At 36.6% G+C, this 27,914-nt stretch overlaps 1 protein-coding gene and 1 non-coding gene across 2 annotated transcripts; both read right to left on the reverse strand.

Moving 5' to 3' along the window:
• Positions 1-432: 432 nt before the first annotated feature.
• Positions 433-27,839, reverse strand: LOC133533520 (E3 ubiquitin-protein ligase MYLIP-like). The gene is made up of 6 exons (XM_061872503.1): positions 27,511-27,839; positions 9,773-10,533; positions 8,527-8,743; positions 4,612-4,779; positions 2,841-2,965; positions 433-1,165 (listed from the first exon to the last, which is right to left on the reverse strand). The coding sequence occupies exons 1-6, from the start codon at positions 27,592-27,594 to the stop codon at positions 1,066-1,068; spliced, it is 1,455 nt and encodes a 484-aa protein (XP_061728487.1). The 5' UTR covers positions 27,595-27,839; the 3' UTR covers positions 433-1,065.
• On the reverse strand, positions 8,333-8,404 carry Trnaq-cug (transfer RNA glutamine (anticodon CUG)). Its single transcript has one exon. It is a non-coding gene; the product is annotated as a tRNA-Gln (tRNA).
• Positions 27,840-27,914: the final 75 nt, after the last annotated feature.

The following is a 27,914-nucleotide window of genomic DNA, read 5'->3' on the forward strand; positions in this document are numbered from 1 at the left end:
TATGATATAATGGGTATCAAAATGATTTAGTTACATAATTTACACATGTTGACATTTGTCCCTGGGGCTGGGATATGGTAGCAATCACGTGAGGGGAATACACCGTCAAATCACTCCCTGAATTGAATAATCGTGTGCTTATAACAGCATTAGAATGCTGAAATGTAGACCGTAGTCCTAAAATGTTGATTTCTTGGACTAATAAGTCTATGGCTGATTCGTTCCCATCGGCTGAATAGTTTTACAGTAGCCCACACGGCACATCCATGCATACATGGTCGTGGTGGCTCCGAGGTCTATGTATGGGGTATTTTTATGGGCCGGCTAACAGGCTTAACTTCTACTGTTTTTGAGTTGCGTTGCTATTTTTTGCGTTTTTTTTAAGGTAATTGAAAATTTGAAATAGGTAGATATTGTAATGAAACCACATCATAGTTGTAACATAATTATTGTTTATTTTCATATCTTTTTATTTGTTAAATCTTACAGACCACGGGTCTTACGTTTTTAATTAACTTACATAATTAACTTTAAAGTAAGGAAAATTTAAAAGATCCAAAGTACAGTCCAATAAAGGCAAGAATTTACAAAATGCAAAGGGTAGTCCTTATTTTTTTTATACATAGTCAATATAGAATTCCAGTCAGTGCAAAAACGAAAATAATAAAGAAATTATTGCTACTAAGTTATCACATAGTTAATTCTATAGATTTTTTCTGATTTTCGAATATTTTCCTTTTTTTTCAGATTCACCCTTCTAAAACGAAGGGACATTTACAAAGTAAGATTACATTGTTAGCTTAAGTACGTTTCCATATGTATTCCGAACATTCCAACTTAATTGTAGGTAAAAAAATGCACTTTTAGACCATTGGGTCTCGAACACCAGTCTTTTCCTAACTGTATACAATCCCACTTTTCTTCCACAAGGGACCACAGTAACCCTTTCCCTCTTCGAGAATGATCAGGTAAAGGGGTTGCCACACTCGCTGACTAGACACACACGCAGGCACGCCGGGTATCGATAACCGTCACATTTTGAGCAAAACGTCGGTTATGCGATGCTCATTTGTCGATGAGCAGGGCGCTTCTCTGGTACTCGATGGGCAGGAATATGTGCATCGTTTTCTCGATCTCGCCGCGGCACAGCGGGCATCGTTCGCATCTGTAACAATATGGAGATGTTTCGTTATTTTTTGTTGAAAAAAAAAAAAAATTATAGGACTTTATTACACAAATTGATGAAGTCCCACAGTAAGCTCAATAAGGCTTGTGTTGTGGGTACTTAGACAACGATATATATAATAAATATAATAATGCCCTTGACCCGGGACCATCAGTTTCATAGGCAGGGTCACTACCCACTAGGCCAGACCAGTCGTCAAAAATAGTTACCAGAGGGCGGTGTTGGGAGCTAAATATGTCTTTTAATGTTGCTAAATATCAAGTCAAGCTAAAGTGCCGAGTTGGTAACAAGAAAATGTTATTGATAAAATGCCTAATTTTGCTGCTAGTGTTGTTACAACGATAATTTTATGTCATTATTCTAACATATCTTTGACCAAGTAATTTCTTCCTTGAGGGTTTTACTACCAATAAATCCATTTAAACCATGTTGGCCTGAGGTTACGTAGTATAAAATTCTACTCATTGGTTTGAACCGCGAAAAATAATGAGAAATAAAGTGAGCAACATATGTTACGTCAATTAACCACAAAATTATGAAATAGTATTTTACAGTACATATGGGGCTACTTTATAGCACTAGTGCGAGAAGTAGCATATTATGTTACTGTGTCGAACATTTAAAGGGCCATATGTACTGTAAAACGTTGTACGATACATGTGCGAATAGGTAATTCGCAACTCGTGTCGATTTAAAACACTCCCTTCGGTCGTGTTTTAATTTATCGCCACTCGTTTCGATTTTCCTATTTTTCGCACTTGTATCGTAATGTACTATTATGCAACAGTTGTATAAGAAGGGTCAAAAAAGGCGAGTGGCGTGAGTTACTACGTATTGTAAAGGAATACGCCACGAGCATTTTTTGACCTACTTATACAACGTTGCATACAATACTATTCCAACGAGTCAACAAAAATAAAACTTAATTTAGGTAAACAAAGCAAAAGTATATAGCTAAGACACGCGAGCATCCCTTGTTACGCGCCCGGCCCGCCCCGGGCCGCGGCCGGCCGGTCGGCGACACCTTCTCGTAACTCATGAGGCCCTGGTACTTGCTCTTTGCTAATTTAAATTTTTGGACAGTTTTCTCTCGATTTTGGCCACAGTAGCCTATGGAGACTGACAAGCAACGCTAAGCGGTCTTTGTAGTCTATGGGTAAGTCATTGTTTTTACTATGCAACCAAATGAATATTTTGTAAGTTGGCAGCAATGCACTTAGTGTAAAACTGTATTAGTTTTGATTTTGTTAGGTTGGTAGTCATTAATCGCAGTAACGTTATTATAGCGATTTACAGTACATATGGTGCTACTTTACCGCACTAGTGCGAAAATTAGCATATTACGTTACTGTGTCAAACATTTAAAGGGCCGTATGTACTGTAAAACGTTGTACGATACATGTGCGAATAGGTAATTCGCAACTCGTGTCGATTTAAAACACTCCCTTCAGTCGTGTTTTAATAAATCGCCACTCGTTTCGAATTTCCTATTTTTTACACTTGTATCGTAATGTACTATTAAACCACAAGTGCTGTTATGTGGAATAGCCAATATAGACTTTTCTTGAAACCTTTTATGTATGTTCTTATATTCGTGTTAATGAATGCATAAATGACAGGTAACAGTAGAGGAGTTGGAAAAGAAAAAATGTACCTAGGCGCGCACTCCTGGCAGCAGACCACGTGTCGGCAGGGCAGGAACAGCGTGTCCATGGCGCTGTCCATGCACACGCGGCACGCCAGCGCCGCGCCGCCGCTGCGGGAGCGGCCGCGGGACTCCTGGGGACAACGAACGGGTCAGGTTAGCGACTATTATATAAGTCTTTGAAATGTTTAAATTATAGAAACGTGACTTAATCGCATATTGAGTTTAAAAAATGTGTAAAAATCGAGAAAGTTTAAATCAGTGAATATTTTTTTTCAAAGTTGCGACAAACGTGAACAGGAACTGGTTGATGACTTAATTTGGGTGTCAGGAGCTAAGTATACAAAAACACAGTTTTCAAAAGACATACTTCTTCTTTCACTTATAAATTCGTTAAAAAATTAAAAATGCTTCATTTTAAGATACTCGAAGATCTTTTTCAAAAAGATGCAGCAGTTTCACTCGATACAGGGTTTTTAGGGTTCCGTAGCCAAATGGCAAAAAACGGAACCCTTATAGATTCGTCATGTCCGTCTGTCTGTCCGATTCTGTCACAGCCACTTTTTTCCGAAACTATAAGAGCTGTACTGTTCAAACTTAGTAAGTGGATGTATTCTATGAACCGCATTAAGATTTTCACACAAAAATAGAAAAAAAACAATAAATTTTGGGGGTTCCCCATACTTAGAACTGAAACTCAAAAAATCTTTTTTCATCAAACCCATACGTGTGGGGTATCTATTATGGATAGGTCTTCAAAAATGATATTGAGGTTTCTAATATAATTTTTTTCTAAAATGAATAGTTTGCGCGAGAGACACTTCCAAAGTGGTAAAATGTGTGTCCCCCCCCCCGTAACTTCTAAAATAACAGAATGAAAAATCTAAAAAAAATATATGATATACATTGCCATGTAAACTTCCACCGAAAATTGGTTTGAACGAGATCTAGTAAGTAGTTTTTTTTTAATACGTCATGAAATTAAAAAAAAAAATTTTTTTTCAACATACCCATACATGTGGGGTATCTATGGATAGGTCTTCAAAAATGATATTAAGGTTTCTAATATCATTTTTTTCTAAACTGAATAGTTTGCGCGAGAGAACCTCCCAAAGTAAAAAAAAGTGTGTCCCCCCCCCCCTGTAACTTCTAAAATAACAGAATGAAAAATCTAAAAAAAATATATGACATTACGATACAAACTTCTAACGAAAATTGGTTTGAACGAGATCTAATGAGTAGTTTTTTTAATACTTCATAAAATTAAAAAAAAATTTTTTTTTTCGTCAAACCCATACGTGTGGGGTATCTATGGATAGGTCTTCAAAAATGATATTTAGGTTCCTAATATAATTTTTTTCTAAAGTGAATAGTTTGCGCGAGAGACACTACCAAAGTGGTAAAATGTGTGTCCAAAGTGGTAAAATGTTGAACGAGATCTAGTAGTTTAAGTAGTTTTTTTAATACGTCATAAAGGAACCCTTCATGGGCGAGTCCGACTCGCACTTGGCCGCTTTTTTTTACTACTTTCGCTTGAAGTACAATCTTAATAAATGCCGATAAGTAGGTACGTTATAGGCACTTTACACTACAGTCATTATCAGCAGAAAGACGAATAAATTCTAATCAAAGATCTTCTAAAATATTATCACAAGTACCGTGATAATTCTAACCTGATCGAACTGACGTTGACCGGTCGTGCGTCGTCTTGACGCAACTGTTTCCTCCCTCGTGAGTTTAATGTCTACTCTACACCGGTATTAAGAAGTAATGGCGTTACCTTATTGTCCGTCCCGGCGTCCCGGCGGCGCGCGCGCGGCTCGTGCGCGGCGTGCGCGTGCGCGGCGCGGCGCGCGCCGTCGTGCACCTCGCGGCACGTGCGCCGGATGTCGAACACGTAGCGCCGGCCCAGCGTCGTCGAGTCGTTGAAGATCGACGCGATTGTGCCCTGCAACAACGGACGGCTAAACTTAATACGCGATTTTTACACAAATTTAGCTTAGAACATCCAAGTGTGCGCTACATCTAAGAGCTACACCCCACACTGTCTTTTGAGCGTTGGCGTCTAGTCAGCGCTATGGCGTCGCTGCGCAGTTGCGCCAACGTTGCGACGAGCAGCAGCCATAGAGTTGACTAGAAGCCGACGCTTGGAAAACGCTAGAGTAGGATGGCCTTTAAGGTGAGAGAACCCTTGCGAGTCCCGACCGATTTTATCATTTAAATTTCATATTTGATTAATTGAAATAAAATCAAAACTCCAATAACTCAAAAAAGACATATGCCACTGGCAGAGATATAGCATTAGAATAGCAGAGCTTAAAATACAGAAACACAGCAGGTTCACTGGACAGTGTCTAGTAGACACTCGTCAGTGACTTCCCTTGTTTCTTCCTGTTATTTCCCTCTAATTTTCCATCTATTTGTACATTAACACTTTTAAATCATCGGTGGACCTTGTTTTAATAATAAGCTTTCCACATCAGTTGATGGTGTAGACAATGATACAAACCGAATAATTTAGGGCGCCATTTCACGAGACGAGACATATACAAAACAAGTTCTTTAATATTAGTATTGTTTTAAATATAGACACCGTGCAATACTGTACAATAAAGCTATAGACAAATATTTAACGGACGAGTGAAAACGAGGTCGATTTATAAAACGAGGCCAAGATACCAAAAAATAATATCAAAATGTATCTTGAAAATGCAGAAAAGCCGGAATTATTATTTATCCAAAAGGAAATAGGGCACAAAAACAAGGGTCAATATATTCAATACCTTTATGTATTGTTAATTTAATACAATGTACAGGGTGGACAAATAAGAATGATACACTTTGTTTTTAAATTTTAATTACATTGAGTGGAAATTTTATTAAATATTTTTTTATAAATATATTATTCAGGGTTGGCAATTGTATACGGAAGATAATTTCTGCCAAATGTCTACCACCAGCAGCAAGCAATTTTATCTCAAATGTTTCTATGTTTAAAACACGTTGTTTGCTGGATTAATTTTGAAAAAAAAGTGATTGTGATTGGCACCCAAATTCCCCAAATTTTGCAGATCGTGACTTATTTCTGTGGGGCTATCTAAAATTACGTGTCTATGCTAACGAGCTGATGAAATTTAAACAGTTAAAACCGACTATTCGACACAAATGTACTAAGATAATGCCAAAAATGTGCGAATAGATGCTGAACATTGGGATGATAAGGGCTTACATTTGCCTGCTGTTAGAGGTGGACATATGTCAGACATTATGTTTCGCATGAATTTGCCAAGCCTGAAGAATATATTTTTATAACAATACTTAATAATTTTTGAACTTAATACAGTTAAAATTTAAAAACAAAATGTATACTTCTTATTTGGCCACCCTGTATTTAACTTTTTCTTTAATTTATCATGAGCAGAACAATCGTAAAAAGAAGGTGTGTCTTTTCGAATAACAATTGGGATCAAAGTTCGCCTGATTGATGTTTAATATACGTTTAATTACCATCATTATACGTTTCGGCTTGACATTTACCGTGTCCCTAATAAATAATGCGCACTAAATCCTTTTCAACCAGCAAAAAAGTTATTTACGACTTTTAGTTCTGTCTTCCTAGCATTCCTATTATTTAGACTCTAAGTAAAGGTACTGTAACGAAAATTTCTCACAATAATTACATTAGAGTCAGACCAAGATAAGTTGGCAGCGATTTTGATAGCCCAGACGGTGCGAGTGTCAAGTGAACGTCATAATTTCAGAGAACTTTGACGTTTAAAATAACGCACCGCCTGGGACTATCAAAATGGCTGCCAACTTATCTTGATTTGATTCTAGAAGCAGTTCTATAATAACTACTTAGACGTTGTTGTATCATAGATACCATATTCGATCTAGATATTATCATACTAAATTGACAACATCAATATTGAGAGCCTACCGCAAACACCGCAGTTAACAAATAGCACGCATCTTTCTCTTTCACTCAAATATCAAGGCGTAATTAGACTGACAGAGAAAAATGTGTTTGCGGTAGGCCATCTGAGGACAAAAGGTAGATCAAGTGAAGATAAAGTAAACATTTGAGTTGTTCTCATCTCATGCAAATTCAGAAAAGTTGCAAGGAGATATCGCCCATATTTACAACTGTCGTAGTGGTGTTTTTTGGCTGTTAATTTTACATTTCCATAGATGTCTCAACAGCGAGCTATCAGTTTCTGCAAGCGTGTGGATCTCGTATTGCGCATCGAAGAAACATCACGTTTCAAGCGACCTTACTCAATATTTTACAGCAAATCGTAAATTAATATAAATGCGTCGTAAACGCATGAATTATGGTTTTGTTCTTGGAAGTTTATGATGAATGTCCATACATACGATCCTAACCGTGTCCATGTTTCTAACAACTATCGGTAGAGGTATCCTTCCCAATAAGCTACTGAGGATTCTTCTAAGTCTAAAGGGACGTTGTAGGGACCAGCCTGGGTAGTAGTGGAAACGAGAAACCTTATCGGTGTGTTTCGACACGGCTGTCCTGAAGATTACGCGTCCTGTCTTCTTCGATAACCAGTAAAACAATAGAGCGCGAGAGCGACTAATAAATACATAAATACCCTAGATCATTAGGAACTGCTATTTAGCATCACTCACAGTAGCGGGAGGAGCTTTGTGACAATTGGCTACTTGACTGTTTTTTGTAAATAATGTCAAACGATCTTGATTTTCGTGAGGATCAAATGTCTATATAGGACTCATGGCATTTAAGCAACACAAAGATCAGAAATGAGAGTTAAAGTCTGACGTTCGCACTAGACGATTGAAACGCCTCTAACAAAATGATAAGGTGATGTGACGTCACATCATATAAGTCTGTCCTAAATATATGGAAGATCAAGGAAATTGCCATTTTGACCCTGAAATATTGCGTTTATGTGTATAGTTGTCATACAATTCATTTTTCAATAAAATGTGAGGAATCGAATGGTACAATTTTCTTTTCTATTTTTTAAAGACAAAAAAAATTGAGATTTCGGAGTCTTGTATTTTTTTTATAATCTCAATATATATTTTTTAATTCCACTTTTTTATAATGGATGGCTCATTTTCTATCCATTTAACTAAATTTTGTTATAATATTCAACATGTGTCAATTACCCAATTGTGATCATACGGTAAATCGTGCCCGCCGACACGGCCACCCTGATCGTCACGCGTCCTCACGCCTTCCTCAAATAAAAAAAAAATGTACGTGGAGTCCCTCCGCGCGGAAGAAGTGAAACTTCGTAATGTGGAGATGAAAATAATGCTCTAAAATACATATGGTTTATATTAAGAGGTATGGTTTATATTATTCTTGTTGGAAGTCGCATAAGAAGTTTCACTTCAAAAAATATTTTAAATTAAGATTTATAAAATAGATTTAATAATACATATATTTTAAATATATATATTCCAAAATTCCTAAATAATAGAAAATATAAAAAGAAAAAATACAAACAGTCAGGTTCCACCGAGATTTGAACTCGGATCGCTGGATTCAGAGTCCAGAGTGCTAACCATTACACCATGGAACCGGCTGAGCTAATCGACGAATTTACTCATCACAAACTCTTACTACCCAATTATAGCGTTATACGTTTAACGCAACCTTGTTGGAAGTCGCATAAGAAGTTTCACTTCAACAATAGACAATTACCTTCAGATCCCTAATAAACTGCTCCGTGACGTCACTTCGAACAGTCTCGCAGCAGTAGAACGCGTGCCGCTCAGTCACAGCACGATAAACCGCGCCCGCCTGCCCGGACGTCGCCATCTTGACGTGAAGCGTGGCTTCGTGTCCCTCCCCTGTCACGTATGTCAGCTGGAAGTTGCGCCGCATTGGCTGCGCGCGGTGGATCGCTGTGTACGGGATGCTGGAAAGATGGGGTTCATTATTAGATTTTGGGTTTCTAGCTTACCAGGACAAGGTTTAATTTGTTTTATCAACAATGACATGCTCTGTAACAATCTAGGTAATTATATTCAGCGATGAGAAAGGTGTGCCTAGAATAGATAATATAATCGCAATTAGATAATGTTTTCAATATAATGCAAATTGTTAAAGGTTTTGAAATTACTCAATTGTGAAACCGGATGTGAATATAATTATCATCATACCGGATGTAATTTTCTCCCAAATTTCAGGCCTAATGCAGCATTTAAATATAGATACTGAAAATTTACTTCACACAATTGCAAAAATTAGAGTAAATTGAAATTTGGAATACTAGCGAAAGCGACGTCTAAACCTTGTGTGACATTTGGCAAACATATCTATCTCTTTGTTCATTATATTTAGTGCGACTAGAAAGATCCTGTGTTCACATATTATCTTATCAAGAGTAGCTGTTTGCTCGACAACTCCACTATCGCAATAACATCGTAGAAAAGAAATCTATATACATATGAATTATTAGATGTGAATCGATATTTTGAATTTGTTTACGCAACAAAAGACGTTATATATGACAAAATAAAAATCATGTGATAAATGTAGTGCACTAGTGCAGCGTATTGTTGCGGAGTTGCATATCTGTCACGAAGACCTATGGATGTTGATTCAGCATTTTTTCAACCAAGTAAAAGTCTATGCCAGCATTAATCATTTGCGTCAACTTTTCAATGATATCCTTCATTAGCATTTAAAATATGGGATTGACGCAATAAGTGTCGTAACGTAGGTAGTTATAGTTATTATTACCATACTTGACTAGGATTTTCTACATATTTTATTCTCTCTGATATATAACAATGGCCTTATTAAACAGATATCCACACTCAACCTGATAACATAGTTTAAAGATTACGCTTATCTTAAGCTTAATGAATGTGGCTTTTAAGTGGGGTTAAATCCGGGGGGCTCTTGAGAGGTTTTTAAAACAAAACAACACACAATATCTTACCTTTGTTTTTCAACTCCGATCTCCTGTTCCCCGTTGCACGCAGGCCGGTACACAACGATGCCGTGTGGTCCTACGCCGACACACGTGCTGAGCCGGCAGCCGCAGCCCGCGCCCGTCTGCCCCGTGGCCAGGCACCCCACCGTCCCACTCCCGTCTATCTCCTGATCGTCGCGCGTCTTAGGCTCCTCAACTTGCTGTGCATGATACAGCAAGTGACTGTACAGGTTGTGAGCGTTGTTTAACTGCGTCACCGGCTTGCAGAAAAACAGCTCCTCCCCAAACGACTCCAGCTTCGATATCTCTTTTAGAAGCCTGTATTCCGCCTGCGATGCGCGCATACCGGCTATTTCGCAATGGTATTCGATAATCTTCTCTAAATGATCGTCAGGCTTCTCGCCTTGAGGTCCGATTTTGTCGCATTCAGCATAGATGTCAGTGGGGGGCACTTCGGCATCGCAGTCGCCAGTCTCCGCCTGCGCTATGTAGGCTATGATTCTTCTGGCGACTTCTTGGTCGGCGACGACGAGTCTGCCTTCGGTGAGATCGAGCTTGGCGTGAAGATAGAACTGGTGGCGGGTGGGTTCGTTGATCAGGAGGTGGGGAGGGACCCAGAATTTGACTCTGAGATCCAGGCGGCCTCCGGGGATGCGGTGCGGGTCGAGTGGGTTCCGCAGATTTAGCCAGCGACTGGGCCCCGAGGCGGGGCACACGCGGAGCCCGAAGTAGTCGGACTCGGCGCCAATCTCCAGCTTTTCGCATAACTGGAACAATTAAATTGAGCGTTAGGACTCTGAAACTGCTAGAGAATATTGCGTAAGTTTGTTTATTACCCAGACTGGAAGCCTTAATAGCTTTTCGTATTAGAATGTTACGAAATACGAGTAGAGGTTGTGGGTATGCGAACATATTTGCTAAACGGAGCCACGCGATCGCGGAGTGAAAGCAATCTGACAACTCAAACCTATTATTAGTCGACATTTTACGTTTTTACGTCTATGGCTGACATGTTAAATTAGCACTTATGAATAGTTCACAATAGCGAGTGTGTGTTATGTATGTTTTACGAGCGTGATATAGAACAAGCAACATGGCGCCTAAACGAACTGTTATTACAAAGGAAAGTTATCAGTAGATACTGTGCCAGCTGCACCTAATATTTGTTATTCGGTTGATTAAATGTCGACAGTCAAACACCTTATTTGAATGTGTCGCAGTTCAGAAGAAAAAACACGCCTCTTTATAATAACTATTGACTTATTAAAGTTAAACCCAACATATTGCGTAGTTATTTTTTTTACGCAGCAGGAAATGTGTGGTGGCAATTAAGGCATGCCAACTATGGGTTGGATGACAAATATTTACAACTACAGAACGCTGTTGTGGGGTAACTTAAGAGCTCATCTCATGTATCAATGGGCAGAACTCGCTCAAGGCGACTAAGCATAGATGTAAAATAAACACAGTATTGAATTACATATCTTTATTTTATACGTCTCATGCTACTAAATATTCATAACTTTGTTTATTAAGATGTACCGAGACGCTTAAAATAAGAACAAAACAAAACAGTTACCGACCTCATTAAGAAGGTTCGACCTGTTTTGTAAAATTAAGGGCATTCACACTAAAATAAACTTAAAACCGTTTTACAATTAGTATTTACAATAAAATCATATATGTAATATGAATATTTCCATTATGATATCTTATACCTTTAAACGAGCAATTCTTGTATATATATTATATTTCTGTGATCTCGGAAACGGCTCTAACGATTTCGCTGAAATTTGGTATATGGGGGTATACAATCTATCTAGATTAGTCTTATTTTTGGGAAAACGCGTGTTTTCGAGTTTTCATGCGTTTTTCTTTTGACGCAGAATATGGTCGCTAATTTCGTGTTACCGGCCACTGTCCGTTTGGTCTAGCGGGTTAAGACGCGGACTGCTAAACGAGTGTTACGGGTTCGAATCTCGCCCGGTGACTAACTTTTTTTTTTATATGTTCAAGTTTATATATAATTTATTAATTTTTATTGTTTTAGACAAGTTTAATTTAGTAAAAAAATGTAGTTAAGATTATCACCTATACACCACCATATTACAATAAATAGTTATAACCGAGCAAAGCTCGGTCGCCCAGGTACTAGATACTTATGTTTGGTTATATTATATGTAAATATCACATCATAACATCATTGGTTTAAACATTAACAGTCCTAAAACCAACGTATTACTCGTAATTGTGGGTCAAGTGATAAAATTCTTCTCTCGTCATTTATTTTCCACGGAGATAAGTGGTCAACGAATTCTGGCCCTTATCAAACGAATTGTAATTTGTAAACAATCCTTAGCATTGAACGGCGTTGCAATCAATGTAACTGATATATAAGTCGACATCTTGATGTCCCGTTCATAGTCAGGGGCAAATCATAATTCTGAGTTCTAAATAACTAATGATGAGCTGAGAGTTGCTAAATTTAACCTCGACTTTGCAAACGCTTTAAAGAAAGAGGTCAATGTAAATGGAAAAATGTTAAAATTGTAATTAGACGATCATACCGGTTTTCAAAGTTTGAAGATACATCATACAAAATTTTCTAATTCTCAATTTGAACCTTATTGTATAGTAGATTTGGGATGAATTTCGTTTGTTTGAGAAATCAATGAAACAAATGTTATTTGGTTTAAGAGAGGTTCTACTTAGATTAAGACGGAGTGTACATCGTAATGCAAATTAGGCCTTACGGTGGTAGAATGAAATGACCGGTTAAAGTCAACACTCAACAGTGTCAACACCGAAGACCTACATTCCATACAACTCAATAATTGTACTAACTGTTTAATAGTCATTAATAATCGCGGCAAGTAAAATATTTGCTCACCAAGCAAATTGATCTGGCTAATAGTGTTATCTTATCAAAGTAATGGAATATTTATATGAGAACCACGAAATTTCTAGGTAACGATTCCAATCGTAAAGGCTAAATCGATATATAGTTGAAAGAAGTCCTCGAGTCTTTGAAAGGCCTGGCGTTCGTACCACTAGAAACCATTCTTTGTAAAAGTACAGATAATCCCTACTAATATTATAAATAAGAAAATACCGTTGAACCGATAAGTAAAATTTGGTGGGATAGTTTGAAGGACATAATGATAGTTTTTATCAATCATCATTATCATTCCACGCAGACAAAGTGCTGGGCAGAAACTAGTATGTACTTACAAAAAGCAAGTACCATCCATAAACCTTATAAAGACATAAAAACACCAATGGCTAGTTAACAGTCCCAAATAGTACCAAACAATTGCGGCCGTTACATACTAATAGCACGAAGCATTAAAAATGGTTGCATTCCTTAAGTCACGTGGCCATAGCGTGTTTTTAACGAATTGTAATAACTAGACTTCTATTAAGACTTACCATTGTAAACTAACACGAGATAGCGGCGTGGTGCACGGTCGTGCTACTTACAACTCTATGGTTACTGGTTTAAGGTTGACATCTTGAATGGATCACTGTGTTTATGCATGTCCAAAGGTAGTGTGCAGGAGTGGTAAGATTAGAAGTGTGCATACTTAGTTATTACAATTATGACCTTGTGAAACGAGCAATGTAAATAATATTATGATTGTGTAATTAATATTATTAACATAGAACAAATACATTTATATTACATACATATTCATTATCACTTTGCGCTAATTTGTTTGGCTTGGGTCTTCCTAACTAGCAATAGGATGTAGCTGTTTAATTATTTCATGAAGTATAAATATTGTTAGAAACTTGATTCTTCATTAGAATAATGGTGAACTAATCAATGTTAAAAGTATTGCGCAAAATTTAATTAGATTAAATCGTAGCTTAGGATTATGAGTCATTATAGAATAAATTGTAAAATATTAACCTTTTGACACGGCGGCCTAATTAATGCGGTTTTCAATAATGGCCGAAAAAACAACATGGCGCCGAAGACACGTGAATGACTGAAATATACCTACCTATATATTAAGTACCTACTATTTATTTAAGCCATATTAACCCAATTATTGCGGGTAACCAACATCATTTACGAGAGATTTGTTTTTCGGCAACTAGCTAGTGTGTAAAACACAAGTATACACAATAAGATTGTAAAGAAATTCGATTAAATATAATCACGCCACGATAGCAAAATAAAAAGTATAAAATGTTTGTATGTGGCAATTTCGACGCCATTATTAAAAAGTGAAAATCCGGCGGCCATTTTGTATCATATTCGTAGGCTCGGCACGTGGTGCGGAGTATCCTCGCGTTCGTTGACCTGCTGAGGCTCGGGACTGGTTGCCAATTCCATCCCACGATCCATGCACGATCCAGTCCTTTTAATACCACTACTACTATAGGTACTACTGTTCATATCAATATCAGCTTGCATATACTCAATTATGTTACATTTAAATGCGGCTTATCGCCATCTGGATATTTTCTGTTCGAATTAAATATTTGAAGTAAACAACCTCATATAAATGTAGAACAAAACAGATAACCAGACAATGTTCGACAATGATGACTAAAACCATTTTCTTTACGAGTTTTACGACATAATGACTCACTGATTCTCTTATAATAGCTTTCCCCATCGCATTATATTTACATCATGCTACGCCTTGTCTTTAGATTTATGCCAACGAAGATACTAAAAAAATAACAGAAAAAATCCTCGATGGCTAAAAGCAAAGCGTCCCAGATGTTTTCTCTCCGTCTCGCTCCCGCGCGTCGCTCTTTCTCCCACGCATCACGTCCTCGCCACGTGCTCGGGCGAAACCAACCGACCAACAGTCTCTACAGAAGCGATTCAAAACAAGCCTGCCAAATCTACTCGAATCTTTTCACAATTTCGTTGTTTTGGAAAAATGAGACCATTGTTTATTGTATGCAGAATACAGAAAGTGGTACCAGAGCTTGCCTTGCGCGACCCTCACGAATACAAAGTAACTTGCGAAATATGCATTTGTTTTGCATTCCACCTTGGTTTCATTTCGAATCTCATAAAATCTTAAAATAACTGGAAAGCCACGTATGCTAAGGAACTGGTTCGCAATCACGAACATTTGAATCTGATATCATACACGACGCGAAAAATAAAGTAAGTACATATATCAACCGGTTTATCAAGTTTCCAATTTCTTAAGATCAGATAGATTGAATTTCAAAGGATCGAAGATTTCACAAAGCTTTTGATCAAAGTCACCTATCGAAACGCGCCTAACAACTTCCTTTAGAACAAAGAGACTGCACGCCGTTATCTGGAACCCCAGGTACTTGCGAAGGGTGAACGCACTTTGCGTTGGAGCCCTATTTTAGGACGGATGTGTCAACTTACGCTGAAATAAGAGGCACGTGCAAGCTAAATGAACAAAACCATTAATCCTACCAAATGGTTTAGATAGAGCTAACAAGTGTAAAAATCCTAGTTTAACTGAGAATTCCGTCTATATTGGTCTATGGTAAATGGAAAAGGACGGCGAGAAATCCGTGTCAAAATGCGGCCAGAAGCCTGTTGCAAACCAGTTATAGGACAATCAACTACGCATTGCTAAGCAATGGGCAACTGAGCGTGGTTGCACATAACCATGATGTTTCTTGGGTAATAACCAACCCATCTCTTATCTACCGTGACAGAACAGCTTTCTATTGTGACTGATGATATCCACAAGAATTATACTCGCACAATAAGAGATACAACAGCCATAACATGTAAATACGACACTGGGTATTAATGGGCTGTTTAAAAGTAATTTGAGGTCACTGTATTTTAGATGCCTCGATTTGGAACAAAGGCTAGAGCTGCCAAGGATGTAACAAAGGCCGGAATACTTTGTGTTGCCAAGGATTCAACAATCCAATTTATTTTTAAATACAAATCAATACTGAACGCAAAAACTCGCAATGTTTACAATCGAATGTAAACAAGATATTCGCAAAGTGCTCTCTTTATCACCACAAAGCCTTGATGCCTTTGAGTGCCCTACCAACTTTATATTCCTACTTAGCCGTATTACATTACATCACCGGCTATATTTGCCACGTTGCTATCGCCGTGTCACGTGAAGGTGAAACCAAAGTGTCTGGATTATTAGAATTTACGAGCAGACTAATTTGAAGCTTTTAAAGTCTAATCAATCATAATCTCTTGTTTAATTTAACACCAGCAGACCAGATTGTTTAGCAAAAACAGTTCCATTTATATTTCTGCAAGCCCGTTTTGTCAAGGTTTTTATATTAGTTGGGTTACTAGTGACTTCCTTATTAAGGATTAGTGATCACGCAAGCCAGGCATGTTACAATCAACGAACAAAGGTTGTATTTGCGTAGGATTAGACTTAGTTGCTACTTGCCAGGTGATGTTATTCTCTTCTGGTTTGTTTGCGCGGCACATGAGAACATTTGCTCTTATGATAATCGCATAGGTCGTGCGGCGTCTTACATATGTACTTATATACTTCTTTACTCTATCTTTAAAGTGGTAACGAAATGGTGGTGTTAATTTTTAAATGGACAAAATTTAAGTCAATCTGAACTGTTAGTCTAGAGAATGTCACAATATTATTCTAATTCAAATAAAAACATCTATATTTTTTATAATTGTAATACTACACCATTGCATCGCATTGTTACACTTCAAAATTAACGCTTTATATATACTAATAGTTATTGTAATTAAGTAGACACACGATTCTGGTCACGTAGTCTCTCGCGCAATTAATTCACCATTAGAATATTAAATACAGTTCCTGTACGTACTTCACCGATTAGTATCAGTAGCACAGAATAAGTAATAGTATCAATAGTTAAATCCAATAGTACATCAAATTATATAAGTCTTAAATCTAGTAGAATTAGGAGGGTTCGTATCATGTGAAGCAAGCTGAATAGCAACTGATACAATCATATTTGAAAATTATCAGATGTAATTATTGTCTATTTAGACAATTTAAATTGATAAACAGCCTAGCGTTAATTTCAAAATGTTATCGAACTTCGCAGGGGGCGGTTCAGCCATGACACCAAAACACGCAGGTGTTCTGCGCACTTCCCACTATCAGTTGTTTTCATGCACTCGACAATCAAGGAAATTGTCACGAGAACTAGTTGTTATTGTAGTTGGGCCTATTTTGAACTTATCGCTTTATATTGTTGATTAGTCAAGAGCTTATGCCTAATCTGTTATAATTATGGCGTGCTTATAAACAACAACTCTAGACCTAAGTAAGGAAACTCTTTTAATTCTTGCGGTTTCTAGACTGACTTATCTAAAATAAAAAGAGTCTTAGTCTTCGACAAATCGACACAAGTCGAAGATACCACTCATCTCAATCCTGTGTCTTCAATCATTTTCCCGCCAGCACATGGTTTGAAAAAATGCATTTTTGAGCAGCACTTGACTTTGTTTCTATGACACATATTGCCAAATTTGCTAAATCTTATAGAACAATCTTGAAAGCTGGAGTCTGGAATGTTACGTTTGTTTTCGAGCAACTTTACATTTGAATAGCGGATAATGTAAACTGCAATGGCGTTATTGAGTCATTGTTGACACACGCTGCTGGAAATTATGGACTATTCACCAGAAATTAAACGATACGAGCCACATGGACTTTGGACTACGAATGTTCTACGAAGTTCTATCAAAAAGCGAGCCTTAATAGGTTGTGCAAACATTATAATTTATACCGTTTGCTTTAGGATTGACGTTGTGGTATTTTGGTCATCAAATGTTTAAGAGATAAAACATGTTCATAATTACAAATACCTAATTTGATTTTATCCTGGCGACAAAATGCAGCTTGTTTATGACAGACCGCGTTGTTTCTCTCAATTTATTTAAAGTACCTTTTTACAGAAGTTGGGAGTTGGGAGCTCTAGCGATCATCCAAATTTTAATCGTGAAACGTGGGAGACATAGTTTTCTATTTTATCAACTATGCTATGGTCTAACAGATTATGATGTGTAGATAGTTTCAACTTTCGAATGATAATATATAAACAACAATTGCGAAATTCTTAATAAATTGTAAATAATGCTATTCGTATTAACCGTAAATAGTTCTTTATTCACGCTGTACTGTATTAAAGTTGTACAAATATGGCGAAAATAAACAGTTTAATTCATCGCACGGCCTTCGCCATACCGGGCCCGTAAAATATGCGCATACGCATAACATAACGTCGCCATCTTGATGTTTTGCTGGACTCGTGCAAATAACTTATTTGTCAAATGTTTATCAGATGTTTTAGTTAGATAACTTAAACACGGTTACACCTTAGATTTTTGGTAAGTATAAAATGATATCATTATTTTTTGTTGGTATCATTTTAGTGACAAGGTGCGGTCAACCTTAATGACGTAGTAAAATTGTCCGCATAAAAACAACAATAAGTTAAGGATAAATCTTTTGTTTTTGTAACAAAGGTATAAATAAGTAATATTTATTAGTATTTACGGATAATTGTTATCCTTCCTTGTTATAAACATTACAGGGCAAAGTGCAATTGTTGGTTTTCCTACTGAATCAGAATATTACCGTTTTACACGCTTAGGTATACTTTGTTCATTCATTGTTAGTCAGAATAGTTATAACGTTACGTCTCAAAGAGTAATGAATAAATATGCAAATGATACAATCGACATTATAAGCGAGTATAAACAATATAATTACTGACAAAAAACCTCTATGTAATCATTCAATTGTTTAAACTTACAATTTAAAACGGAGCAGGAAGTACCTTATTCCCAATTGGCCTGACCTTATGCACATTTCCGATCCGGTACGGATATTAAATTATTCATATTCTACGAATGAAAAATGCAAAAACCTCCAATATTATGAAATTGGGTGTCTTGGTTCTGCGCCAATCTGAAAGTATTTTCAGAGCCGCATAGTGAAAATGGTTCTTCGTTTTTAAAGAGGATACAAGGGTAGGTCAGTTATGTAAGAAATAGCAAAATGTTATAATTTATACATTTGAAACAAAAAAGGCATCAGACAGATCCAAGTGAATAGCCTTTGAAGCTTTCCTTTATAAATATCACAACTATCACCAACTCCCCCGCCGCGTCTGTCTATGTGTATGTATGTTCGCGATAATCTCAAAAACTACCGAACGGACTTTCATGCGGTTGATGCGGTTTTCACCTATCGATAGAGTGATTCTTGAGGAAGGTTTAAGTGTATAATTTGTTAACCCGTGCGAAGCAGAAAGCTTATGTAAATGAAGACTCACCTAGTCAACTTTAATCGACGCAACTAATATCCCGCCCACTCTAGATCTTATTTCAAAAGGTCTTAAGTGCAGTTTAATCGAACTTCTGAAAAGACAATGATTGTTTTAAAGCCATTGACATTTTGTCAGCTATTGACTCCCCAACGATCTTACCAAGGACATTGTTCTACACATGGACATTATCCTACGACTGGTCAGTTCAGTGACACGATGACACTTCATTTTGGAAGTTATCCAGGAATCACCACGAGGTGAGCGCGTGGCGTGGCCATGAAAACGCTTGAAAAAATGATCCATTTTGAACTATCTTTTTTTGGAGCTGTCAACATTATGAAACAGAGTAGGTTGAATATTATATAATGGGAACTTTACGACGTAGGTTTTTAGGTTTATCTTTGCATGTGTGAACACGGAAATAATTTGAACTTATGGTCTGTTCTTTACTTTGGACAAACACTAACAATATAGATATATTTCTAACGTTTTATAGTGTACTTACGTCTCCCAATTTCGTTTCTGAATCTCTTGGTTTTTGTCAAAATGGTTATTCTGTCTCAGACTTGCCAAACAGGCTTGTTACAGAACGTATTTTTTTTTCAGACTGAATTTATCAAGTCATCACTGGAATTTATGATTTTACAATACCAATAATGATTACAGATTATGCAGTTAAATACATTATCATTTATTGCAATATCGAGGTAAACACCGTAACCGAATGATTTATATCTTCCTTTATATAATAGGAACCTATAACTGTAGCTAACATGTTAGTAAATCTTACAAATTTGTTATAAATTTATGTTAATCGATAGATGCACTGTGAAAATTCACGTCATCACCAAAAAGTGCTAATAAAAAGTAACAGCAATTATTAAGAAAATTATTCAAAAATAATTTCCTAAAAAAATGTTACAAATTTGTTCAAATACCAACCTTAACTTTTAGGCAAGTAGATAAAAATCTCAGTATCAAGCTAAGTTTTCCTCCATGTTACAATGACCATATCGTGTCATTAACGCGCGCTCAAGGTGCGCGGGAGTTGCGTACGTGAGCGGCCCAACGTATGCGCCTGCGACCCCTCTCCCTAGTCCCCAATATCTTAGTATACATGGAATCGTACTGGAATCTTTGATCGCGTAGTAACCTTGCTCCCGATTTCGTAACTTTGATTTAATCTACATACAAACATACTGGTCTTAATAGGTACAGCAAAGGACTGATTTATGTACCATTCCGTACCTTATTACAGAGAGTTTCAAATTCCTCGACGGTATGTTTATTGTTTTTTTTTCCAGATTTAAACAAAGTGAATAGATTATCTATTCGATTACATGACTTTGTTTCCGAAAGTGTTTTTTTGTGAAAAGGTGACAGAAGGGTGATTTATATGAAATTTGTTCGGCAATCGGCATAGTTACTATGTTTTATCAATAGCTATAATTCTGACAATCTTGTACTTAATGTACTTTTGATCTTATTCTTATCACACGCTTGAATACAAAACTTAGCACAAATTAAGATATCTTATCATTATCAACAAACATTTACTTTGATAATAAGATCCGGTTCACAGTATAATCTCCAATTTGATTAGGAGAAAATAACATGCCTATTTCTTTATGACGTCATAATAAGATGATTAAGTCACTTAAGATGTTTGCGCCAAAAATAAGTAGGTAATAGGCACATTTATTTGTAGGGAACAATAAAAATGGGTTTTCATTGTTTCCCATAAAGTTTTAAGTCATAATCATGTTTGACTGCTTTTTCGTTAGTCATAATTTTTTTTTCTCAGGAACGCAAACTTTTCAGGACCGCCATAAAACAAACCTAACCTAATCTATCTATAGGATAACCTTACGAAAATCCTGAGATGTTAACGGTTTCAGAATGATGACTACTTAATGATAATCTGACAATCATTCATTCCATTATGACTTCCAATAATTATGTCAAACAAAGGGATCCGAATAAAAATATATGAAAATTATGCACAACTATAATGAGTATGAGCTCAAGATCCTTAATAACTATACATATACGGAGATCTTTCTACACTGGGCAGTTTACACATTTGGGTTTTAGAAAAACAGTCAATCGAGTTGAGTTCGGCTCAGCATTGCTCCGAGCAATTAGGGTCGGCAAAACTTGACATTCCATTGCGTGCACAACAACAGATAAGATAATCGCTTGAATTTTGACAACCCTAAATAGCCGAAAGGGATAGTGCTATATATTTAGACGGGGGCAACATCATTCGCCGACAAACTTCGGTTTTGTAGGATTTTTTTTTATACCACGTCGGTGGCAAACAAGCACTACAAACAAACAAGTACGGTAGTACTATTATTTATTCTGTGATATTATCAGTACCTAGAGTTGACATCTTAATTACTAAAAACCGCATACTTACCTCTTTTTTACCCCATCCATTTAACAAAATATAGATAGGTACTATAGGAATGAGTAACTTTATCGTTCTAGCGATGACTTGTATGACCGCTCTTATCATTTGTTTTGAAAACAACAATTTAACCAAATTCCAACTTAAAAACAATACCAATAACGTCTAAATTTCCTACAAGACACCTCTCATTCTTCTATCTTTGAGTGAATGACGAAATCACATAACCGAATATATCCTGTAATTTTGAACCGTATACCGTAATCGAAGAACCTTATCCAAGTAAAATTATCTCCCGGTTACGTGGGATTGTGTACGCACGGGTCAAAGTGACAAGGTACCGTCTCGGGTTATCAGTGCCCGGTTACATTAATTAGCGATAACTTGGTGTAACTAGTACGATTAATTGACGTAAGTTCATCACGATTACTATCACCGCGTTATGTCTGTAGCTTATTAGTGTTTCATGCACAATTTTTTAGTGTTTAACGTAGGAAACTTGAAAGGATTGATAATTTGGTGGAGTGATAGTTTTCGCGGTCAACATGTAAATGAATTTATCGTGTTCACTATACTCACGAAATTTTATAACAGACTTTTCTTCTTCTCTTTCTTTTCTGCACAATATCATAATATGATATTATGCTTCATTTCATCTTCAAATCTTAAATTGCTTAACGACGGCCCGTGTCTGTACTTGTATTTTATACCCAAACAAGTCGGGTCAGAATTCATTTTTGAACATTTACAGTGTAATCCAAAGGGTTTCGCAACACCTAATAGTTTGCCGCGCTGAGTATAAACTGTATTGTAGACTTTGTTCTTTTAAGACAAGGTACAAAGTTAGTTTTCAAATACATAGTTGCTATAGAAGCCAGCGATCAGCAAAGGTAAGATAATGGTATGTGAGCCAAGGTCCTCGACCACGGAGTCTGCTCGTGCTAGTCACGTAGACTGCCCAATTTACACTTCCTTTTTCAAACACTAAAGGTCATATTACGGAAGATAAGTATATAAATTTGCTAGTTCTTAAACATTCTATAAAAATTACCTGAGGTACGTTGGGGTAACTTCGAACGCGGTTTAGTTTTGAAAGTGGTTAATATCTGACAGAAGTCCTTTCTACTGTAGCTACAGTAAGCATGCCTTACCTACAATACAAGCTACAATGTAGGTAGTTTTGCGCAAGTTGCGCTCATAATCGGAACCGCCAAAACTCTTTCGTAATAAACCTTTTGTTCTAAATTTGCATGTTGAGTGCTAACTGCTCCAGATGCACCGCTAAAACAGATGTAAAAACAGAACCCCTCTGTTCGTAGTAAAGAATCGAGGCTATCCGCACAATTAAAACCAAATGGCCAGCTTGAGAATTCTAGATAAATCATTAAGCTGCCACTGAGGTATCATTAGAGGCACGGTAAAATAAAGTATGTTCGAGGTTCGAGGAAAAGATTCTCTAAGATCGTTTGAAGCATAGCAAAGAGATTTATTCAATATATGAATATAAGTACATAAAAGAGCCCAAGAACAGCGTAGAAGACAAAGCGGTGACGAATTGTTTATACCTAGCTATTGTCTGTTCTAAAATATGAAGTTGTAAGAAAAAACTGTCATTCAAATAATCAAAATAACTTCATCATGGGCTGAGCAATGGCGTTACAAACGTACAATAACATAATAATATAGTGGAATTATTATCCTCATATTTTTTTAAAGGCGGATAAAAATAGCATACTGTCAAAACGCCATGTTCATGTTATTAAGCTTTGACAGTTATTATGTTTGAACATGTACACTACTCGGATCGGATGTAGGTATCTCCCATAGTGAGTTTTGTAAAAGTTAAAGATGTTCCACCATTTTATTTCCCTGACTTCTTTTAAGTGTAAGTTTGGTCTATCGCTTTTACGAACGTATTTTTATTTTTGCATAGCCACATGCTTAACGATGAGATCACGTAACATGTGCACAAGTTTTTGTTTCGAATGACTAATGCGAGAGAAAGTTCTGAGAAACCAGATGGATGGGCTCGTAAAGCAATTTAAGACTGAGAATCCTTATGCAACCAGAAAATATGTCCAGTAATATAATTAGCTGTTGCGGGTTCTCGAATCCTTTTAATACCTTGGATTGTAATGTTTCTATCCTTTTCATATTTTGCGCTCTTGCAAAGGAGATGGAGTCGTAGCAACTGATTTGTACCCAGAGGTGTAAACAGACCTTTTAGCTGTAATCATTACGAAACACAACCGCCTGCAATTCGTTTAACTACAACACAGTATCATTATCATTCTTGTACTCATAAAATCGTGATATACCTTTGTACCCAGCGCGTCGACATACCAGGCAATCATAACGCCGAAGGATATTGTGACAAACAACGTTGGTTCGGTTACAACAGAAGGCCGGATGACGTGTGGGTCCAAAGTCCATCGGCCCAATTGGGTAGTTCAAAGCAATTTCAATTAACAATTCGACTAGTTTTTGCGCGAACTAAATTGATGATTCTGATACTGCAAAAAACTAGTTGCGGGAGGTACCAATATGTTGAGACTTGGATAGTAGGTCTACCTTACTCACATTAAATATCAAGGCAAGGATCCATAATTTATATATTATATATATCGTTGTCTAAGTACCCTCAACACAAGCCTTATTGAGCTTACTGTGGGACTTAGTCAATTTGTGTAATAATGTCCTATAATATTTATTTATTTATTTATTTATAATTGAATCAAGCCAAAGTATTGTTAAAATATCCAACGACATTTAAAGCCTACTATACTTGCTTGCACATTTTCCACAATTCTGTATTTTCTAGGTTGCTACGTGTCCATCACGCAATTTTGATTTTCGATGTCAATGCAATTTCGCAATACCGATTTCGGTCGATTGTGAAACTGCTAACAATTCGTTTGTTTTCTTTACCTATTCGTAGAATCTAGGGCAGTTTCAACGTGTACTAAATATACTGTAACCCTTGTCTAATAAGTCGGTGAGACAGTCGAATTGAGTTAAATATACCGCTCGGGTTGGTTGGACTTCGGACTCTGCTAGGCGTGTTAGCATCGAGTAAGGTTAAATGCATTAATTAAGGCAATTCAAACTGTATTCACTCTGTAATAGAGTTCTTTATTGCCTACGAATGTGGTTCGTACACTTCGTACTTTCGAAAAGTTTGTATTGTAGAACTAGAAACCTTTTGTGGATAGAATGAAGAAAGCAAAACTAGATTCTTCCGCCTGTTTCATTCATTTATAAATAACTTAGGTGGTTGGTAGTTGGTACCTGTACCTACTCAGTGAACCATCCTAGCAAACCTGTTGCGCAAGTAGCATAGAATCTAGTGGCTATGTAATGTAGGGAATACCGGTCTAAATAAGCAGTTCAAGTACTTTTAATGTAATGCATCGTGCTTATCATATCTGTCAGCTCTTAATGACTTGTACTGGCTTGTAGCAAAATCCTCAGAAAAATAACTTAGAAAAAGAGAGTTCTGGAATTAATTTACATACAAAACATGGCTGGTTCAAAATGTTAATTGTCTTCCATATTAGGCACGTATGTACCTACCTTAACAACCATAAAATGCTCTCGACTTAAAATAAAGCGGCAGTTACCTACGGAAAATTTTAACAAAAGCTGAAAAAAGTTCGAAATTCAAATAGTTATAGAATTATAAGATTAGAGAACCGTTTTCATTTCTTTCACGCAGCGGCCACGTGAACGCACAAGGTGTGTATTACCTACACCTACCGAGCGCAGGCGACTCAGAACGCTCAGCAGAACCATCGTAACTGTGAGCTCGTGATCCGTTACAAATAGAGTACAGCGCTTATGATGGTTCAATGGAGCGTTTGACTCGTTGATATTCGGCACATAACAAGAATCAAACGGCCAGCTGGTGGACTTTGGACCCGAAGCACAATAGCCGGTGAGAAGCGGTTACGAGAAATCAAAATGGCGTATGACTCAGATAAAAAATTACACAATTATAACCTTCTGGGTAATACCTTGGGTTATTTTAAGGCTTAGGATAGTTGAGGAAGTTGAAATGGATTTCTGATGTACCAGGAAGTTTAAAGAAACAACACAGGTTGCAATTTACTCGTGGTTTTTCTTTAGGTAAATAGGTAAGTACCTTAGATAATATTTGGTAGGTAGGAGGTAGCGTTACTCTTCGCTGCGATACTGTACTTGCTGTAGGTAAGTAGGTATGTTGAGATAACAGGTGTGTCACTTTTTTCATGTCTAACTTTGAGGTTAAACCCGCATGATTATGAATAACTTTTAAGCTAAGTAGGTACCATCTGGTTCAATTTTGCATGGAAAAATTATGAATGATTTCATTCATAACTTGTCCATGTACTTTTGAACCCTACTGTACAATTAGGAATTCCTTATAGGTTCTTGAACTAAATTACTCGCTTAGTTTAGTTTCTATGCACGATGTAAATTGTAGTGTCGTATTTAGTAGGTATTGAAATCTGCTTTAAAAATACATCTACAATCAAGGAAGTCCGTTTTCTCATAAAAGTTGATCAAGTATGTCATCGATCAAAGGACATGGTCAAAACGTTTATTTAAGATGCGTGACATTGCAGTAAACGCCATGTACACTCAAGAGCAAAGAAATTTGGTCAGTTTCTAAGGATCAATATTAAAGAAATGTTCCTGTAGGTGTAGGGGCCGGTGATATTATTACTTTTGTATAAGCTAAAGCTGCATAACTAATTTACTTACCTACTTTCTTCCTTACGAAAAAAGTTAATAGGTATATTTTTGGGGTTTTCTGTATCTGGTTATCTTTTACTTCAACACATTTAAATGCAATGCTTGTGTTTTATAAGAATCGTGCAAGTAGGTCGGTAGAAACAATTTCCCTGAAAACCAAGCTGAATTTATAGTGGCGTGTGAGTGTGAAATCATTTTGATTTGGCCGCCGGCCAGCGAAAACGAACCGTTTTGGCGCCGTAATCGGACTTCAAGGAATTTACTACCAAATATCTAGGTTGGATCAGTCAAAACAAAACAATCACGGTATTTCGGGAACTACGTATACGGGACTCAAGTCTGTCTTTTAGATAGAGTTTTGAGGAATCTACAGACATAATTAGTGGGTATTATAATATATTATATAATACTATACCATTTAAGGTGCGTTGGGATAACTTCGTAAGAGGCCTAAATTCGAAAAAGTCTATTAAACCAGAAGCACCTCATACTTTTAGCAATGCTTATCATGGCATTTTGCTTGCTACAATAGAAAGTGCTTCTAGTTTAGTAGATATTATCACTTTTCAAAATTACCCATTCGACCTTACGCCAATGCACCTTATCTTTTTTCGGAACAATTAAGTTATTAGGTATTTAATTTACTTACAAGTCCTGGTTATAATTTGAATTGGTTATTTATCCAGTAAATAACTGGTTAAATTTGAAACCTCATTATAGCTAAATAAAACTGATAACGTGTTGAAAATTAAAGACACTAATTGTCCTTCCTAATCATATGGGAATGAAATAGATGTATACACTGTATACTATATCCTATTAATAGGAAGGCATGAAAAGCCCTAAACTAAAATTATTGGCATTATATTGAAATTTTACCAACTACATATGTATCAAATTTAAATGTTGAACGTTATAACAAATGTAAAGATTGGTACTTCCACGGCAAGAGAGCGTGATCGCAGCCGGGTCCAAAGTCCGCAAGGTAAGTCTGACGTCGACAACGTGTTCTACAGCTAGCATTATAATTTTAATAGAACCACGGTCTTCATTATTAAAATATACTTATAATCCCCGTAAAATCAGTAATTCATTATGTTTCAAAACAACATTGTGTTAGTAAAAATTTTACACAATTGCACAATTAATTTTTCTGTGTTTAAAGAATTAGTTGATTATTTATTTTGGATAGGAGTACATGTTCTTCGCCTTCATAACATCCGAATTAAGAAAGAACAGGCTCCCAATTGTCAAATGGTCCTGCAAACATTTTGCAAATATATATATATGAATCCATTTTTTTTGAAAAATAAACATAAAGTGCACTTACTCTTTCCAGGCACTGCTGTCCAATGGAGTTGGGTTCTGCCTTCACCTCCTGGATCACTCCGTTCGGTTGACTAATAAGCCACATTTTGGATAAAAACAAGAAATCCGTGAAAAATTAGAAAACAGAAGGCGACCGAATTAAAAACAATTAATATTATTTCACTGCTCCTTCAATGTTTATGTCACTCGCGTAAAGAATTTATTAATAAATGTCTTTCTTAATTCGCTCTGTGCAATGTTTATCGCGTATTCTTTGTGGAAGTAAAACTGTGAATACTTCCAAATGACGGCCATACTACGTTAAGTTTGCCTTCACAATGATAAAGAAAGAAGCGGTGACGTGACGCCAAGCGAGGGAGCGGTCTTGGACTTTGGCCAAACAAGTGTGCGTTTAAAAATCTATTA

This window comes from Cydia pomonella, unplaced genomic scaffold (assembly GCF_033807575.1).
Source record: "Cydia pomonella isolate Wapato2018A unplaced genomic scaffold, ilCydPomo1 PGA_scaffold_173, whole genome shotgun sequence".
Classification (NCBI taxonomy): Eukaryota; Metazoa; Arthropoda; class Insecta; order Lepidoptera; family Tortricidae; genus Cydia; species Cydia pomonella.